This window comes from Lissotriton vulgaris, chromosome 3_1 (genome assembly GCF_964263255.1).
Source record: "Lissotriton vulgaris chromosome 3_1, aLisVul1.2, whole genome shotgun sequence".
NCBI classification, from domain to species: Eukaryota; Metazoa; Chordata; class Amphibia; order Caudata; family Salamandridae; genus Lissotriton; species Lissotriton vulgaris.
In genome coordinates, this window is record NC_141689.1 from 654,964,294 (window position 1) to 654,984,446 (window position 20,153).

The window sequence follows — 20,153 nt, forward strand, 5'->3', positions numbered from 1 at the left end:
TCTGGAGTCGGAGAAAATCTTGGCGCCGATGACTGCTCTGGAGTCCCTTGTATGATGGAGAATCAACCGGAGTCACTTGTGGAGACACTGAGGGAGAAGAAGAGATAAAGTCCGTTTCTCGATGTCGAGGAGCTGGAGAAGGCGACCTCAACACTACAACCTTCGACGACCGGCGCCGAGAAGCATGCCTCTTCTTCTTATGTTTTCTCTTGGAGTCGTGCGAAGTCGATGACCTGGACTCCAACCTTTTTCAACCCCTTTTTTTCTTTTCTTCCCTTGGCCATATACACCTTTGCCTTCTGTTCCTTCAGAGCCTTCAGGCTCATCTTTCTGCAGGAAGAACAGCCCTCAACGTCGTGGTCAGACGACAAACACCAAAGACAGACTTCATGCGGGTCAGTGATCAACATATGACCCCCTCATTCTTTACAGGGCTTAAAGCCAGACTTCCTCGGGGCAGACATGCCAAAAGAGAGAAAGATACTTACTTGAAATAACAAAGCATCCAGTCAAAAGTATGGAGAGTCCCAGAAAAAACTGTTAGCGTGGACAGCGTGGAAAAAAGCGAACTGACGTTATCACGCCGACGTGGTCCTCTTATGGCTCTAGTGACATCATGTGGAGCCACATGCGTAGCCATGGCATTGTGACGACCTCGTCAGCGTGGATAGCTAGGAAACATTTCCGCGGAATGCTGGCGCAGGGGATATCCATAAGGTGACGAATCCACTGGCAGATGTATCCATCAGAAATTAGTATACTTTTCCATTACTTGTATGATGGTGGTGGTCTGGAGGAGGAAAGAGAGCAGTAGATTTTTTTCTACCAGTTGATACAATGATGAAGTAGATTGGCACATTGTTTATTAAATAAAACTAATCTTAATAGGAGGGTTTATATGTTTTCTCTATCCTGGATGTGATCACTTTAGAGGATGCACTTCTTTAAAGGCCTCATTTCCAAAACTATAATGATGGAAAACATTGGCTGGAATTTTCTCTTTTTCTGTCAGTGGAGTAAAGTCTCCAGTAGGAAGCATGCTTCTGTCTGCCGGTCTTCAAGTTGAACCCCATACATGTCAGCTGCTCTTTTGATTATTGTGTTATACTGAAAAATTGTATGGTGTTGAAGGCTTTGAGAAAACACTTCCTCTGGTGAATCAGTGTTTAGTTCCTGCTGTGTGTCCTGGTTATCATCTAACTCAGATATTACTTGCTCATACTGCTCATGTTTCTGATAAAAGTCTTACTGTGGTTCTGGCGTTAGTAGGGGCTCAAGTTCTGATTGGCCCCCGGTCTCAGCTATGTCGTCAGTACGATTCATTGGAATTGAAAATCCTGTGAGGAATCCCCCAAAGCCCTTCTTTAGTAAAATCTGCCAATTTAGTCTCAAGTAGATGCTTCTTCCTCTGGACATCAAGAGCATGTTTTGCATGGACTGTCTGGCAGGGCTTTTTTTAAGGAGCCAAAAGGACTCTCTCCTTCAATCCTTTAACTTTCAACTGATTTCAATCCCCTTTCAAAGTTGAGTCTGAGTTAGAAGATTTGTCCCCATGATGTCCTTTATTTTGAACTGACTACTGCATGTTTCAGCATCAAGAACTGTTACGGGGTCTTTGAGTCCAACACCTTTGGCTCAACCCCACTGTGACCCTATAGCACTGTGGAGATTAACTGTTTTTGTGTCTTTTGTTGTTCTTTTCGGCACCTCTTCCCCTTGTAGTTCAACTTACGCTGTCTCCTCTATGTCAGACCCCTGATTTCCCAGAGTCTCCTCTACTTCTTTGATTAGTTCTTAATTGCTTGACAGTCCAAGCTCCTTAAGGTGGACAAGTTTTTACTGCATCATCGTGTAATTTGACCACTTTTGTTTCTCTTTCACCGAAGATTTCTTTGCACATCTAACAGTACTGTGACCTGCATTGTATTATTGACTGATGGAACTCCCGGAGGTGCTTTTATTGGGATGTTGAGACCCTTGTGCTACAATATCGGAAGCCAATTAGACTCTTTTTGGGTAGGACATAAGCTAATGGGGGCAAAACATTTGACAGGTGCTGCCCGGAAATAAATAGAGCCTCTTTCCCGATAGGGTGGTATCATAATTTGTGATTGAGAACTAGCTATATCAAAAGCCAGCTCCAATCACTTTGTCACCAGTTGGCATCAAGTAACTGAAAATCTCAGAAGTCTGGAAATGGTTGTAATGCGCCCAGTCCAACTTCTGCTTTTTGACTTAAGATACTGACTTTGAAGATTGCAGGAATATGTCTCTTAGCTGGAGAGTATTGGGTTGAGAAATCGCAGTGTTGGGTTTAGTGGTACGATTCTGAACACACATACTATCTATTATTATTTCATGTATGGTTCTAGTACAGTAGAAAGCTATGATGCACTGCATTTACATCAATCAGTATACTTTGCTCAGTTCTTGAGCTTTTAGGACAAAGTGGTTCTTTTGTTTTGTTCAGTTTTTTTTTAATAAATAAAAAAAGGCTAAACAAACTATCAACATAAAAAGGCTCCTTTCACAGCTAGCATATACAGAACTCAAACACATCTGTAGATCATATGCTTAAGCATAGACTATACAGAAGAGAACTCCCAAGCAGTGGAAACCTGTAGCTGTTGCAGTGGTTTGAAATAGTGTTCGTAAAAAAACTGCCTGGCCCACACTAGCCTGTTGGCTTGCTAACACATCTACACAATAGTGTTTTGTTAATGTGTGTGGTGTAGGTTGCAGCCCTGCAGATGTCATCTAGGGGTATATTTCCTAAGATTGCCATAGAATCCCCAAGTTTGCTTGTAGAATGCGCTCTTGAGGGACTTGTTTATGTGCCCTTTACTTTAATGTAGCATATTTGAATACATTTTACTATCCACCGTGAAATACCAGTGTTTGATATGGGATTGCCTTTATGTGGTGGGGCAAAAGCAACAAAAAGTTGTTTGGCTTTCCTAAAAGGTTTTGTCCTTTTTATGTAGTATTGTAACGCTCTTTTAACATCTAATGTGTGAAGAGCATGTTCTGCCACTAAATCTGGTTGAGGGAAGAATACAGGCAACTCAACAAACTGATTGATGCGAAAGGCAAAGACGACTTTGGGTAAAAATTTGGGATTGGTCCTAAGAACCACTTTGTTTTGGTGCATTAGTAAAAATGGTTCTTGTACAGTTTAGTGCCTGAAGCTCCCCCATCTCTAAAGATGTAATGGCTATAAGAAAGGCTACTTTCCAGGTGAGAAATTGTAGTTCACATTTAAGCAATGGCTCAAAGGATGGACCCATGAGTCTTGTACGAACTATGTTGAGGTTCCACATGGGAGAAGGTGAAAGTCTAGGAGGAATGATTTTTTTTAAGTCCTTCCATAAAATCTATGATAACCGGCACTCTAAACAGAGACAAGTGCTGTCTGTTTTGCAGGTATGCAGCTATTGCAGCAAGATGTAAGCGTATAGATGTATACACTAAATTATTACGCTGTAGGTGTAACAGATAACAAATGAAGTTTTGTATTGAAGCATCTAGTGGATTGATTTGATTGTTGTTAAAGTAAACTACAAACCGCTTCCACTTTGCCTCATAGCATGCTCTTGTGTTAGGGCGTCTACCCTCTTTGATGACATTCATACAGTCTGGAAGAAGATTAATGTAGCCAAACTCTATGATTTCAGGTGCCTTATCGCAAGGTTGAGATGACTGGGATCTGGATGTCTTATCTCTCCATGGTTCTGAGTGAGAAACCTGGGGGAAAGATGTAGTTTTTGGTTAGGAATGACTGATAGTGCCAACAGGGTTGTGAACCAGGGTTGTCGGGCCCATGTGAGAGCAACTAGAAACGGTGTCAGGGAATGCTGCTTGAGTTTCTGAACCACTAACAGAATTAGTAGGAGAGGTGGAAAAGCGTAAGCAAATCTTCCTGACCAATTCATCCATAGCGCATTGCCTTTGGACAATGGGTGTGGATACCTGGATACGAAGCTTGGGCATTTTGTGTTTAGGTGTGTGGCAAACATATCTATTTCTGGGTAGCCCCACATCTGGACGAATGGGAAGAGGACTTGAGGATGTAGTTCCCATTCAAGGATCTGCTGTTTCTGACAACTGAGCAGATTTGCAATCTGGTTGTTTACTTCTGGGGGTGTTCTGCAAGGAGATCTATTTTTTGAGGTATGGTCCCTCTCCAAATGCTTTGAGCTAGTTGAGAAAGCTTTAAAGATGTGCTCCCCCTATTTTTGTATGCAGTGCATTACTGTTATGTTGTCTGTATGAACAAAGAAAACTTTGCCTACCAGATGCAGTTGAAAGACTTTCAATGCTAGAAAAATTGCTAGTAGTTCTAGATGGTTTGTGAGCAGTTGTTTTTGTTGTGCAGTCAACATGCCCTGAATTGTATGTGTTTGAAGAAGAGCTCCCCAACCAGTGAGCGATGCGTCTGCTGTTAGCACTATTAGTGGAACCGGGACGACGAATGGCCGCCCCTTGGAAAGGTTTTTTATGTTCCACCGCTGCAGGAATTGATGGGTGATGCCGTCCACCAACACTAGATCTGTCAGCTGACCTTGAGCCTGGTTCCACTGACGTGCCAAGCATTCCTGTAGGGGACGCATTTGGAGTCTTGCATAAGGAACAATTAGAATGCAGGAAGCAATCATTCCGATCAATTGCATAAACACTAGGGCTGGTAACGAGTGTTGAGGCTAAAATTGTAATATTAGATTTTGAATGCTGCCTATCCTGACTAGGTTGGGGTATGTTGGAACCTTGCAGGTATCTATTGTGTCTCCTAGATACGCTTGTGGGTTGGATGGCTGGAGGTGAGACTTAGTGAGGTTTACAGAGAACCCCAAGTGGTGAAGCAGTTGAACTGTTTTCTGAGTGTGGTGTAGGCAGCTGTGTCACGATCTGGCTTTTATAAGCCAGTCGTCTAGCTAAGGGAAGACGTGAATGTGTTGTCTTCTCAAATGAGCTGCGACTACTGCCAGACACTTGGTGAAGACTCTGGGTGCTGTTGTTACCCCAAATGGGAGAACCTTGAGTTGATAATGTTGTCCTTCCACCACAAGCCGGAGATATTTTCTGTGAGCCGGGTGAATAGTGATATGGAAATAGCACCCTTAAGTCCAGAGAGGATAGAAAATTGCCTTGCTGAAGCAGTGGGAGCACCTGTTGAAGTGTGACCATGTGGATGTGGTCTGACTAAATGTAGTGGTTTAGCTGTCTGAGGTCTAATATAGGCCTGAGGGAGACGTCTTTTTGGGGAATTAAGAAATACAGTTAGTGTACTCCGGTTTCTTGATAATATGATGGGACTGGTTCTATCGCACGTTTTTTCCAAGCGAGAGAGAACCTCCGGTTTTTAGAGGGTGAGATGTTCTGGTGACATTAAATGTGTTCTTGGAAGAATAGTTGGGGAACTGCTGGTAAGCTCAAGGCAGTAATCATACTGGATATTTTGTAGAAACCACTTTTCTGAGGTGATTGAATTCTAGACAGGTAGGAATAGCGAGAGACCGGGGAGGGGGTCTGGGGTGGGGGTGGGGTGGGGGGAGGGGCTTGGCTAATAGAGACTTTTAGTTACAGATTTCTTCCCATGGAACAGATATCCAAGCAATACCTCCCCTTATGTCTGCAGAGCAATTTCACACAAGGAAGTCCTGCAGGACCGAATGATCAAAATACCCATCTCTACGGACCTAACTGTCTAGAAAGTAATGGCAGAAATCCATGACCAGTACTCTGCAAGCTAACAGTCATTGCAGCGTTCGCTTTAGCTGCAACGGCTTTAGCTATGGTGAAATGAGCCTAAGGGGCATCTGGATCGAAGGACTGATGTCCAGCATGCAGAACTGCTGACATTGTGCGTCCTGGTCTGTGGAGAACAGATCTAGCCACGGCTCCCCCACTGCTGAAAGAGACTTTGCATCACCTCTGGATGGATGATACCATTCATGATCCGCTAGGCATCTGCGGCTGAGTTCATCCACTCTGGTATTCAGAGAACCCACCAGATGTTGAACCACCAGGGATATACCCCGCTGTTTCAGCCATGTCTGGAGATGCAGGGCCTCTTGACAAAGCGTCCACAGCCCCACCCTGCCCTGCTTGTTGCAGTACCACATGGCTGCGGTGTTGTCTGTGAGCACTTGCTCGACGTTTGTAAGCCACCATTGAAGGTCCTTTGCAGTTCCCTAAGAGATCTGGACCATGTCGGTAGAAATTACCCTGATGCTGCACCCACTGGAACTTCAGGTCTCACTGCAGAGCCGGCATATGCCAACGGGCATGTATCACAGGCAGAATATAGGAGGCCATGATGTCTAGTAGCCTCAGTGTCAGTCTCATCGAAATCCAGGATAGAGGCTGAAACATTGGTATCATAGCCCGAATATCCTGGACTAGCGATTTGGTAGGATTGGCCCAAAACTGCATTGTGTGTAGAACAGCTCCAATGAAAGGGAGCATCTGAGAGTGAGTCAGCTGTGACTTCGGCACATTGACAGTGAACCCCAACTAATGCAGGAGGTCCGCTGGAGTCTGGAAGTGGGAGACGACAGCCTGGGACAAGCCCAGCTTAAACAGCTAGCCATCGAGGGAGAGAAAGACTGACAAACCAGATCTGCGCACATTAGATGCAACCATTGCTACCCCTTGGAAAACACCCAGAGGACACTGGCGAGGCAGAAAGGAATTACGCCAGACTGAAGATGCTTGTGGCCCACTATGAACCACAGGTAACGCCTGTGGGCACGCATAATGGGAATGTGGAACTATGTGTCCTGCAAGTCCAACACTACTATCAAGTCTCCAGGGTCCAGGGAAGACAGGACTGAGCCAGAATGAGCATGTTGAATTTCTCATTCTCTATGAAAGAATTGAGAGCATAGGTCGAGGAAAAGACATAAGCCTACGTTCTTTATGGGCACCAGAAAGTAGCGGAAATAGCAACTACAATCTACTTCTGGAACCGGCACCCTCTCTATGGCCATCATGTTCTGACAAAGTAGAGATAGGTGGTCCTCTGTCAACCTGTCGTAAGTAGGTGGCATGGAGGGATGGGTAGTCTGGAAGCGGAGGAAGTAGCCCATTAGGACAATCTGTAAAACCGACCTGTCAGATGTTATGGACTGTCAGCAGGGCAGGTGATGGCGCATCCTGCTGCCGACTGGATGCCCATGATGATTAGTGGGCAGATTAGGACGGTTTGGAGGCTGCAGGAGCAGGGGGGCTTGTGGACGGACCTAACCACTGGCCACCTGTCCCATGGAGCCGGTAAAGAACCACGTCCGTGACCATGCAGAGGCTGGAATGATGTGACATGCTGATGTGGCTGGGTGAGTTAAGTTGTTGCACGCCCTTTCTGTGGCCACAAAAGGGAGACAAGAGGCCAGAGAAAGACCCAAGGAGCTGTCCGTAGCCCTGGTGTCCTTAAAGCGCTCCAGCTTAAAATCTGCCTGGTCTCTGAGGAGACGGAGCTATCAAAGGGCATGTCCATGAGTGAGGACTGGACAGCCTTAGAAAATGTAGTCATACTCATCTAGGTGGGGAGTCGCAGGGCCACTTTCAACAGAACCGCTCTGCTTAGTGAGTCGGTGGTTTAAGTCGGCAACAGATGGTGAACTTTGCTCCATCTCATCAACAACAGCCTGGGAGAGCATGGCACAGGTCTCCTACAGGATACTTGGCAGCATCTACGTAACCGTAGCCTAAAGCACCTGAGAATAGCGGCCCAAAAGGCAAGTGGTGTTCACAGACTGCAGTGCCAGGCTGGTGGAAGAACACATCTTTCCAACATTGTCCAGCCTCTTGGATTCCCTGTCCGGGGGTGCAGTGGGGAATGTACCAGGATTTACATCGGATGTGGAGGCTTAGATCACCAAGCTCTCTGGGGTAGGGTGTTGGGCGAGAAAACTTGGGTCCCCTGGAAAGAGGCGATTGGTGGCAGGTAATCATCTTGTTCACAGGAGCCTCTGTGCAGGGCTTGGACCAATTCCCAGCAGATGCCAGTAAGTGCCTAATTGAAAGGGTGAAGCAGTTCTGATGGGAAGTACTTCCGTCAAGACTTAGTCTTGACTGCTACAGAGGGCAAACTAAGGTCTGAAACTCAGCTAACCTCGGCATTACCAATGCGAATGAAGCTCCATACTTCGTAGCCATAGTAGGGGGTGAAAGCATTCCAGTATCTGGAGAAGTATCTAGTCAACTGGCTTCACCCAGATCCTCAGCCCAGTCCAGTTTTTCTTCATAAGGGTGACCCCTTGCAATTTAACCCAAATCCTAGCCCATAAGAATAGGGCTCAGGCTCTGGTCATGAAGGCATGGCTCTAGTTGGTGTCAGAGCCGGCATTTGATGATGCCCCTTGGGGATGGCACTGCGGTGACCGAAGTGTCGGCCTTGGGATCGGCATGGGGAAGGTCGAGGTGGTACGAGTGGCGCTGATCCAGATCTATCTGTAGATCCTTGGGGATTGACTGGCGCCGAAAACACTGGTGTGGATTTAGTAGGGCCTCCTCCTGAATCCGCGGTCCCAAAGGCTCACTAGAGGAAGGGCCACCCGAAGATGAGGTGCATGGCCTCCGGGGGTCGCTCCGGATCCCGGAAAATCACAAACCCAACCCAGACATTTGCTCAACTGCGGAGCCAGGCCTGTAGTGGCGACGATTCCTAGTTTCGTAGGCCGACGGATCAGGTTAAGTTGAAGCACAATTCGACGACTTCTTGTGGGACTTGGACTTACCCATATAGCTCAACGTTTTCAAATGAGACATCGACCTCAGGATATGCGACTGTTCCCGGGATCTTCCTCTTAACCGTGACTGTTGCAGTGTCGCACATTGAGCTGCCAAATGGACTGAGGGTTCAATCCCTCAAGGCCTTCGGGGTGCATGGCACGGCAGTTGGAGCAGGCCTTTGGGTTGTGATTCAAAGGCATACAGGGTGGCGCACCGACATCTGTCAGTGACAGGCGACACAGGGCTTGAAGCTGGTCTTGGGGGACATCCCTGCCAAACCAGGATGTAAAGCTAAAAAAAGCCATCAACAAAACATCGAAAAAACTAGTCATAAAATGATTTAGGGGTAACTCTTCCCAAATCTGTGCTGGCAGAAATAAAAAAATAATGATAAACTTACCAAAATGGCCTACTCAAAAGATATATTTGAATCCTCACCTGCTGTTCACAGTCTTCAACATCAGACTTTTCTGAGGAAGGTGGAGTAGTCTCATGTTTTGTCTCCTCTTCCATTTTTATAGTTTTGGTCATTTTGCTTTTCTTAATTCTCATTTTCCTCCTCTTTGAGTTTCCCTGTACAGGAATAAAATGATGATACAATGTAAATATGTATTTGAATGCATATAGTGCTTTTATCCAAATCACTTCAATAAACATATTTAGTAAATCATTTTCAAAATTACAATTGAAATACACCATAGAACTCAAGTAAGACCGAGTTAATGCACAGAAAAACCAAAGAGTGATGTGCAAACAAAGTACCCCTTCTTAAGATTCTATAGTTTTAGATATTAATACATATTTGATCATTATCTAGGCCTCACTAAGTCTTAACAGCTTAGAAACCTCATGTGCTAAAACACACAAACGGTCAGTTCTGGAAAAGGTCTCAGAGATATCTTCCAATTTGGGGCCCAGCAAAACAAAGCACTCGCAAAAGAAGTCCAACACTCATAACTGAGTCTGTTTGTAATATGTGTTTAACAATGAACATTATAAGCAATATCTTTTCAAGTCTACTTACTTTTGATTTATGTATATCATTTGTTTAACAAAGATGATCATCACTGGTTCCTTCCTAATACTATATTTACAGAGACGTGTCCCATAAAAAAAAACAAGCATCGACAAAGCAAATAGTTTTATTTTTTAACACTTCTGTGTGGCCTGGAAAAGCTGCTTGCGGAATTTCCCAGTGCATGCTGAAGTACCGTAGGCTGTAAATAGAGGTCTCTTAGTCAGACACAAATGCTTACTGTAGCACCCTGCAGTACCTTAAGGCATTACTAAAAGTTGCCTTGAGTCAAACACAAGTCCGTCGTAGGAGGTTGCATTACAACAAGCCTTTACTACCAGTCCTAAGACTCAGACCCAAATGCTTGCTGTAGGCACGACAAGGAGCCCCATTGGCTTCAACCATAGACTCTTGAAACTCAGGATAAAAGACAATTATAAACAGACATGCGCTACTCAATGAGATCTTCCTTTATAATTGTTTTTACACATTAGCAGATGTTGAACCTGGTCCCCTCTGCAGGGTCACCCCCAAATGTTTTGCCTTCACCCGTCTGTTCTGACCGGGTTTTTGGGTCTATTTCTGAGTGAAGGTGACTTTAAGCTTGCTACCATCCTGGATCTTTATTCTTGGCTTGTGTTGGTCCTTTTCAGGCCTTTTTGCCAGACCTAGAAGCATATACTAGAGGATAGCTGCTTAATATGATGATAGATCCCTTATTCTTGACTCTAATCCATCTATTGCATATTGGCTTTGACATAATTATGTGTCCTTTCATCATCCTACCTATAGTAGAGGGTGGATCCTGTAGTCCTGACTTTATATTACATATTGGTATGGTTTGTGTATGTACTCTGACAGAGCTAAGTGTTATTTCATCCTTCTCAGGCCTACGAGGCCCAGAACTAGAGAGACTCCATTTTGCTTTCTGTCCCTGCAGACTGAGATGCTTGCAGGGTAAAGGTAATGTTTTAGTTATGAGGTGTTGTTCGCCCTAAGCGAACTGGAGAGAACCGGCCAGAGCTGAATCTAATCAGGAAGTGTCTCTGGGCTCAGGTCTCTAGACGAAACCAGCAGCTGGTCACTGTGGGAGCGTCTAGCGCAAGGAGCCTGGTACATGGAATCGGTGGGAGGAGGCTGCTGGCTGGAACTTTCCATGAGGAGAGAGCATTCCATATTAGTGAAGTGCAGAGGCGGAGTCAGACAGTCGATGATTGGAGCAGAAAGAGTTGACTTCAGAAGGAGAAGGAGTGCAGAAGCAGAAGGAGTGGAGTTAGAAGCAGTTGGAGAGGAGTTGGAGCAGAGGAGAAGAGACAGTGGATGCTTGGAACAGAGAAAAGTCAGTTAGTCAGTTTGTCAATGAGACAGTTGGAGTCAGAGAAAGAAGAAGATGCTTGGAACAGAGAGAAGACAGACAGACAGTCAGTGAGCTGGAACCAGAGAGAGAAGTCAGAAGCAGTTGTGAGCAGATGGTGTTTTGAGCAGAGAGAAGTGAGATGATGTTTGGAACTGAAGGCAGCAGTCAGAAGCAGTTACTTATCAGAAGGAGTTGTGATCAGCTGGAGTCTGAAGTGATGCCTTTTGGAAGAGACTGAAGTTATATCGTGGATTAGTCTGTGGGAGCAGCTGGAGTGAATTGGACATTGGAACTGAGATAATCAGACAGAGTGAAGAAGCTAGTGGAGCGAACGGTTATCAGAGCGGCAGAAACAATTAGGCTGAAGTTGGAAGGTGGAGAGAGTTCATGGGGGAGAGGAATCCAGTGCAGAGTGATCAGCGCAGATGCTGTAGCTGAGACAAGCTAAGGCACAGACGAGAGAGGAACCCAGATGACAGCTAGAGCTAGACTTCATACTCATCAGGTGATACCCTTCCTGTTAATCAGTTTGCTTTACATTTAAACATTAACCTTGTCCCTATTGTGTTGCTAATCCTTTTTCTTTCAGCAGTGTGCAGTATAATCCATTCCCTCTTTAGCTATTTACAGTACAGAGACCCCGCAGATCTGTGTATGTGTCTATTATCCTTTTACTCTTCAGGCTATGTGTTATAGTATAGTGTTATATTGTTCTTGTTATTGTAATAAAGATACCCCAGTTCTTAGTGAACCAGCGTATGCCTTGTTCTTATATAGTGCAGGTAACCTTTTCTTCTAGTCAGGTGTCAGTGCACGAACGGAAGCGACCCCCGATCAGGTAAGTGACAACTGAATAATTAGGGAGAGAGGAGCCCTTGAGCTAAGAGAATAAGTTATACACCATGTCATTCGGCCATTCCATAATATTATTGTACCTCTAGTGAATAGTGAGAGAAACTTCCCAACATAGAGAGAGAGAGCTGAAGGTATTCATAGGAAAGTGATCGTCGTTGGGATGCGGCGTTATACCCACAGGATTGTGGCTTGGGGTGTAAGTAAGAGAACACCAGGGGGGACACTGGTGCTTATACCCACAGGATTGTGGCTTGGAGATTATAGAGAGGGCATCAGGGAGGATACTGATGCCTGTACCCACAGGATCGTGGTTTGAGTGAGCACTGGTTGCGGCCAGTGTATAATGGTATATAATCAGAACTGCCCCAGGGTAGATTAGTCTGGGCCCATGTGGTCGCGAGACTATGCGGTATGAGTGTGGTGTAAGGTATGGACGTCCTCAGTAATCAGTGAGTATTCCTAGTAATCCCTATAGATTTAGTGGTGTTTCTGATGATATGAGCTTGTATATTGCTAATTCCCCATCCTCAGGTAGATACCCAGGTGCCTGGATAGATGGGTCCTGAGGAGGGAGGTGGTTGCGTTTTGGCTGGGTTGGTGGTGCTCTGGTGAGCTGATTCTATCTGGTCCGAAAATCCGGTCGTCACACCGTCCTACTTTGCTGATTTCGTTTTTGTTGGCTTTAGATAGGACTCTATGCACTTTACCCCTGCTAACCAATCCAGAAGTCCTTATTCTCTCGCCCTAAAGAAAAAGTCACTTACCTTCGGTAACACGTTATCTGGTAGAGACAATATCTAGTTTCAGATTCCTCCCCTCTGAATTTCCCAGGAGTCTGCTTGATCAGGAAACTTGTGGGTGAGCAGTACCCCTGTGCACCATCGGGTGGCTCCGCAAGACGTAGTCGGCGTCGTTAGCGCAGATTATGACATCACCGTCACCTATATAGGCGCAACCCATGTGCACGGACGTCAGTTACTTTTCACTTTTCCACACCAGAAGCGCAGAGCCATGAAGTGTCACAACTAGGGCCCTGAAAAGGGAGCAACCCTAGCCCTATCAAATGAGTCCGTAGAGGGGAGGCATGGGTGGTTCTGTAAGGAATCTGTAGCTAGAAATTGTCTCTACCAGATAATGAGTTGATGAATGTAAGTAAATTGTTCATCCAATAAAGACGTCTAGCTGCAGATTCCTTACCTTTGAATATATACCCAAACCATATCATCCTGGTGGTGGGATGTGGATAAATGTTCACACTCAAAAGTCGTGCAGGACCGAACGGGTGAAATGACCGTTGCCGCAGACCTGACTGTCCAGACAGTAGTGCTTTGCAAATGTGTGCAGAGATGCCCATGATGCTGCCTGATAGATACCCAGGACTGGGACCACCCCCCTGACACAACCACGTGGTCTCTGCCTTTTCCCTGTTGAAATGAGCTTGTAAACCTTCAGGGCAGCTTCCTAGCCAGAGCGTAGCAGATCTTAATACAGAGAACGAGAAATGGTCAATTTCTACACTGCCCGACCTTTTTTTTAGCTCCCACATAACAAACAAAGAGCTAGTTGTCCACCCGGAACTCCTTTGCAAAATCAAGGTAGAACGAAAACGCTCTTCTTTGGTCCAGACGGTGAAGACGCTCCTCTTCTTTAGAGGGATGCCATTGGAGCAAAAAAGTTGAGCAGCGTGATTGACTCAAATGGAACGGGTCTTTTGGTTAAAATCGAAGCACAGCTTCTAAGCACTACATTATCCATAAAGGTAATCATGTAGGGAGGCTTGCATGATAATGTCTGCAACTAACTCACCCTTCGGGCAGATGCAATTGCCACCAGCAAGATTGTCTTGATGGTAAGCAGCCGGAGAGGACAATTATGCAACGGCTAGAAGGGAGCACACATAAGAAATATGAGGACCAAATTAAGGTCCCACTGCAGCATGGCAAAGGGCATAGGTGGAAACCTATGTACAAGCCTTTTCAAGAACCTTTTTACAAAAGGGGATTTGAACAATAAGTGTTCGCCTGGCAGCCACAAAAAAGCAGACAGAGCAGAAAGATAACCCTTGAGAGTACTAAAAGCAGAGTTCTTCAGGGCAAGGGTAGGAATGAAAAGAAAAATAGTACATAGAGAAGTAGAAAGTGGGTAAATAGACTTTTCCATACAATATTTTACAAATGTTTTCCAATGGCAGGAGTATACCGTCTTACTGGAAAGGAGCCTGGCCGCAAAAATAAAATTAATTACTTCGGGAGGAAGGTCGAAAGCTATCAACTGTCGCTGTTTAATCTCCACGGAAGGAGGCAGAGAGTTGACTGGTTCGGATGCAGGACCTTCCCCTGCTGCTGCGATGGAAGATCCTCCTGAAGGAGCTGACTGATCGGAGGATCGATGCTGATTGGAAGCAGCTCTGGATACCAGACTCTCCATGCCCAGGCCAGGGCCACAAGAATTACTTGGCCTGGTCGTCCATGATCTTTTTCAGAACTCTGGGCAGAAGTGGTACTGGCGGAAGGGAGTATAGGAGGCCCAAGCTCCACTCACAAACAAAAGCATTGCCAAGCAATAGCAGCCTTGGAAACTCCAGTGCACAAAACTGCTGACATTGAGTGTTCTCTTCAGATCTAACCAAGGCTCTTCCCACTGCTGAAAAAGTCCTTTTGCCACCTCCGGCTGGAGATGCCATTCGCGATCCGCTAAGCATCGGCAGATGAGTTAGTCTGTCCTGGCATTCAGAGAACCCACCAGGTGTTGGAACCACCAGGGTTATGTCCTGCTGTTCCAGCCATGTTCAGTCGCATAGCTGCTTGATAAAGGGTCCATGACCCCACCGCGCCCTGCTTGTTGCAGTACCACATGGCGGTGGTGTTGTCCATGAACACCTGCACTAATGTCCCTTGACAGAGGAAAGAAATGCTTTCAATGCCAACCAATGCAGCCAAAGCTCTAACTAGTTGATATGGAGCCCCGACTCTGCTGGAGACCAGCGTCCTCTGATCTACACCTCTCGAAGATGGTCACCCCACCAAAGAGTGACACCTCTGTCTTTACTGTGAGATCTGGTTGGGAAAGGGAGAGGAGTCTACCTTTGGCCCAATTGTAATTTGTTAGCCACCACTGCAGGTCCTTAGCAGTTCCCTCCAAGATCTGCACCATGTCAGAGAGTTTTACCGGATGCTGCGCCCATTGGAACTGCATACACCATCTGATGTGGTTTACCAACAGGATGCAGAAAGGCATGAGTCACAGCAGCCTCAGAATCAATCTCACCGAAATCCAGGATAGAGGCTGAAATGTAGGTATCAAAGCCTGAATATCCTGGACTCCCTGCTCAGGAGAATAGGTCAGAAACTGCACTGTGCCAAGAAAAACTCTGAAGAAAGGAGCGCCTCAGAGAGAGTCAGGTGTGCCTTTGAGATGTTTTTAGAGAAACCCAGCGAATGAAGAAGGTTCCCGTAGTCTAAAGGTGAGAGATGACCGCCTGGTGCTAAAGCTCCTTCAGCAGCCAATCGTTAAGTAGGGGAAGATTGAAATCCCTAACCTGCGCATATGAGCTGCGACCGCCACTATCACCTTGGTGAACACCCAGGGGGTGCTGGTAAGGCCAAGAGGTAGCTCAGTTAACAAAGTGCTCCTGGCCTACTTTGAACCGCAGGTAAAGACTGTGGCCCGGTAGGATGGGGATGTAAAAATATGCATCCTGCAAGTACAATGCTACCTGCAAGTCTTCTTGGTCTAGGGCAGACAAGACCTGAGCCAACAAGAGCATCTTGAATTTGGAAGAGACTGACGGTCTGAAGGTCCAAAATGGGCTGCAACCCTTTGTTCTTCTTCGGTATCTAAAAGTAGCAGCAGGCGTAGCAAACACTGACTACTTCTGAAATCGTACCCTTTTTATAGCCCCTTTGGCCAGGAGAGCTATTAACTCCTTGTGAGAAGTTGGCCTGATATAATGTTCACTAGTTCTAGTGATCACCTTGTATCAGTCCAAACAACCCTTATGGTGATTGGTTGTAAGTCAACCTTATAGATCAGCTATCCTAATGGTAGCATGGACAAAGCAGTCTTAGGGTAAACTCTTTTGGCAAGTGAAGCCAGCTGTTTTACCACATATAACCCCTTGAACACCAAGTGAAAGGACACCACACAGGTTGTTATGAAAATAAACAAGTATCTATTAACTAACATACACCTCTGAACTCTTTGTGAGATCAGAGGGCTAAGCACATGACAATCTCTTAGGAAAAATACGTTTAAGTTGCACAAATTACAATGGTGCCCTAGAGGCACGACAAACCATATACTAAGTAAGTGGAATGTGAAAGTCGATAAAAGGAATGGTGCTGTTCAGTGGCTGTAGGATCGCTGGGACCACGCTATACTAACTCTAGGTAGGTAATAGGAGGCCCACGGAACGCGTGTGCAGAGAGTGAACTCACACGCGAGATGCGTAACAGGTTCTATGGACAGTACAGTTCAAGAAAAAGGTGAGTACGGACAATCCTGACTAGGTAGCACTAAAACGACTGTGGATCTGGACACTAGGAGAGTCAAGAGCACCTTGAGCACCGAAATGCTTGTGTTACCTCACCCACAGGCTGCGGGTGCATAGGTGCCAAGTCGTGTCGGGTTCCGGCGTTGAAGTCTATGGAGCCTGGAGGAAAAGATGCTGCAGGCGATCAGGAGGAAGATGTCCAGTGTGATCCAACTGTGGATCAGTGAAGAGAAGAACCTGAAAGCAGAGGGGACAATGTTCAAAGTCACTAGCCAGTGACTGGAGTGGAACCAGGAGTGGAACCAGATGTCGTCGTCGCGATCAGGTGAGGGTGGACGCTTGTCTCTGCAGCCATGTGGACCAGGTGGTGTCTTCGACGACCAGGATGGAGTCACGAGCTGTCCCACGCAGGCTCTCGCTGTCGGCGGTGTCGGCTTCGGAGTCAACAGTCCTTGGCAAAGGCAACCCACGCGGTGAGTGGAAACGGCGTCTGGAGTGGACCAGTAGGGTCCGGGGTGCTCCTCTTTTGGAAGTGAGCAAGGGCCAGTCTGGAGCAACCAGACCAGCAGTGAAGATTTCGGAGTTCGTCGTCTAGGAGGTCACTAGCCAGCCGGCAAGTGACCAGACAACGCGTCGAGCAGCAAACAGGCAGAAGGGCCCCACGCAGATCTCGTGGATGCTGGAGGGCTGGTCTTCGGTGCAGGAGCTGCTCGGGGTCGGGGCTTCTCAGTCCCCAAAGCACTTGGACGAGGTGACCTCAGAAGTCGTGCTGGAGCGAAGTGCTTCTTCTTTCAAGATGGCCGGTCCCACGTGTCTCGTCGCACCCACGGATCTCAGCTGGGCTGCAGATGTAGGTAGAGGTCTGAGAATCCGGCTCTCGTCGGGGTCTGAAGTCTGGATCCTTGGAGGAAGACGACAAAGGGAAGCCGCTGGATGCTGATGGTGCCTGCTTGTGCAGGGTGGACACTCCTTGCCCACAAGGGAGATTTCTTCAGCCTTCGGTGGAGCAGAACGTCGAAGTCCAGAGTTTCTTCTTGTAAAGTTGTTCAGGATAATCTAATTTGGAATGGGACCAGCTCTAAAGGGGGCTGTACTACGACTAGGTCCCTCCTCTGGGTGGGACCAGGAAGGGGGGTGGTTACACCCCCTATCCTTTGTCTGGTCTTGCGCCAGCTCTGGGGCTGGAGTGCCCCAGGAACTGGCTTAGACCGGAGTATGCACAGGGACACCTCGTGTGCCCCAGGCATGTCTCATTCCTTTCCTTTCAGCCCTTTCCTACCTAATACACAAAATCCTGTCTGGGGTGATGCTAGCACCTCCCAAGGCAGGAAACCCTTTGTCCAAGCCTCCCTCGCTGGAAGGACTCCCAGCAGCAGGAGGTCAGACTTGTGTCTGTGGTGGCAGCATCCATTATGTGATGCTGAGGCTCGAGTTAACTTTAACCGGGGTTCACAGTTATACATGTTGTGTCCCTCTAGAAGGGTGGAATGTTACCCCCGTCGCCAGAATTGGCGAGGGGGTAGTATTCCAATTCGTATGACACCTTACTCGACATGTTTTGATAATGTTATACCAAAGTTGGCAATAACCGCGAGAATTATAATGCACTTAAGAGTATATGGTATAGCGTTATCATGGAAACAGCTAAAGGACTTGGTTCTGAAAGCTGCAGACAGGCTCAGCTCATGCTAGAGCACCATCTCACATAATTCCAAGCACTCTGCCTTCAGGATTGATAAGGCCTGCCATAGGAGTGACTGATAGGAGGATATGTGTCCATTTAGGGCTAGATATAGGGATACTATATCTAAAGCAAAGGGTGATTACACCACCTTGCCCCAGCTGATTGATCAGCCAGTTGAGTCAGATTTGGATGGCCAGCCAGGGGTGGCATAATACATGCTGCAGCCCCTGGTAGGCACTAGGTGCACCTATGCCCTGGGTACCTAAGGTACACTGTACAGGGACTGATAAGGTGACTCAGTATCCAATTAGATATGCACCTAAGGTACATGGTTGTCAATTTAGAGAGAGCACAGCTAGGCTGTGGGTCTGATTAGCAGGCCCACAGCCAGGGAAAGTCGTAAACCAGTGAAGCAAAAAGCAAAAATCGGGGGTGACCATAGGATTGCAGACCCTACTCTCCTACACTCCTCTTGGGTAATGCTAGATAATTTTCCCCCAGCCATTCTTCAATTGGCGGAATAGGAGTTGGAAAAGAAAGAAAAGGAAGAGAAAAGCCTTCCCGAATTATCTAAAAAACCTATTTGTCTGATGGTATGGACCTCCAGCGGAGGAGATGGGTCTTGAATTTTATCTCTGACTGGAGTGGAAAGGTCTTGCAGAACCAAAGTAGCAATGCTTGGAGGCTGCAGCTCCCGGGGGCTGAGTGCCCGACGACTTCTGGCTAACATTCCGAGGTAGGAATGAACCACATCACCTCACAACTTGGGGAGTCTGCGAAGGACATAGCCACGAAAGGGGCGAAAAGCAGACTGCACTGGGCGGCTGAAGAGGACCAAGGACTTGGCTGTAGCCCGTGAGTCCTTGAAGAGCTCTAGAGCGTTGTCCACTTTGTCTCCAAAAAGGCGATGGCCATCAAAATGCATGTTCATGAGAGCGTTAAGGCCTACCTGTGCTGTCCCGGATCCAGGCCTGGATCCACGGGGGGCCTGCGGTGCCAGAGCTGATGGAGGAGAAGGCCTAGGCCCCCCAACAGAGTCTGCGGGACTCGAAGGCAAGGGTTTGGGCCGCCCAAAGATGGCGTGCATCGCCTAGTAAAATTTACGTAGCTGGGCGGGAGTCGCTCTGGGTCTAGGGAAGGGAGAGAAGGCCGCAGTCTACTCTTCGGGCTCTGCGCGCGGAGCCGCAGGACGGGCACCACCCGCATCCCTCGTCACATCAGCCGACCAAAAGGGTGAAGCCGAAAAGCAGCAATGCTTCTTCGACTTCTTTTTGTGCTTCGACTTACTCGACCAAGAGTGCGAAGACTTCGATGACTTGGACGAGTGGTGATGGCTCCGCGACCGGTCCCTCGACCTCCCAGCGATTGGGACCCTGAACGGCGCGGAGCCGACTGCCGGCGTTCAAGCAGCTTGCAGGACCACTCTTGCAAAGCCTTCGAAACCATGGACCGGCAGTAGGAGTACAACTTGTGGTCGTGGTCCCGCTCCAGGCAAAAGAGGCACATTCAGTGCGGATCCGTAACCCACATCATTTGGTTACAGGTCCCGCATGCCTTTAAGCCGGGCATCCCTCGTGCACCATGAGTCGTAGACTCAAAGACATTGACATAAGTCAGCAAAAAAGTCAGTCAAAAAGTGACTGGAGGTACCGCTCTCCGGATCTGTGCTGGCTGGCGTGGAAAAAGAAAAGAAGATATAATGACAATAGCATTGTATTATTATCAGTTTATTTTTCCTTTTTTTTTCACGGCGAAAAGCAGTGGGGCAATGCTCCTCCACCTTTGTGGAGGAGCATTCACTGTCGGCATGTAAAACTCTACAGATCAACTACTGAAGTAGTTTCTGGCCCAATCACTAGGTAACGTCTTACACATTTTGAGAATGGAAGAGTACCTAGGAGAAAAGGTTTCTTTGTTTTTTGATATTATATTGCAGCAATTTTTCAAAATTACTGTTAGTTTCCTAGAAGGTAAAAGCATGATCCCACAACGGAATAGTATTACATTAGTTACTAAA

The 20,153-nt window shown here is 46.9% G+C and overlaps 1 protein-coding gene across 1 annotated transcript in view; it reads right to left on the minus strand.

Annotated features, from left to right (window-relative positions):
* CHD1 (chromodomain helicase DNA binding protein 1) overlaps positions 1–20,153 on the minus strand; it is a 1,544,591-nt gene that overhangs the window by 397,910 nt on the left and 1,126,528 nt on the right. The window contains exon 30 of the mRNA XM_086960963.1: positions 9,172–9,306. Coding sequence (XP_086817089.1) covers positions 9,172–9,306 — 135 coding nt within the window. The remainder of the gene's footprint in view (positions 1–9,171; positions 9,307–20,153) is intronic.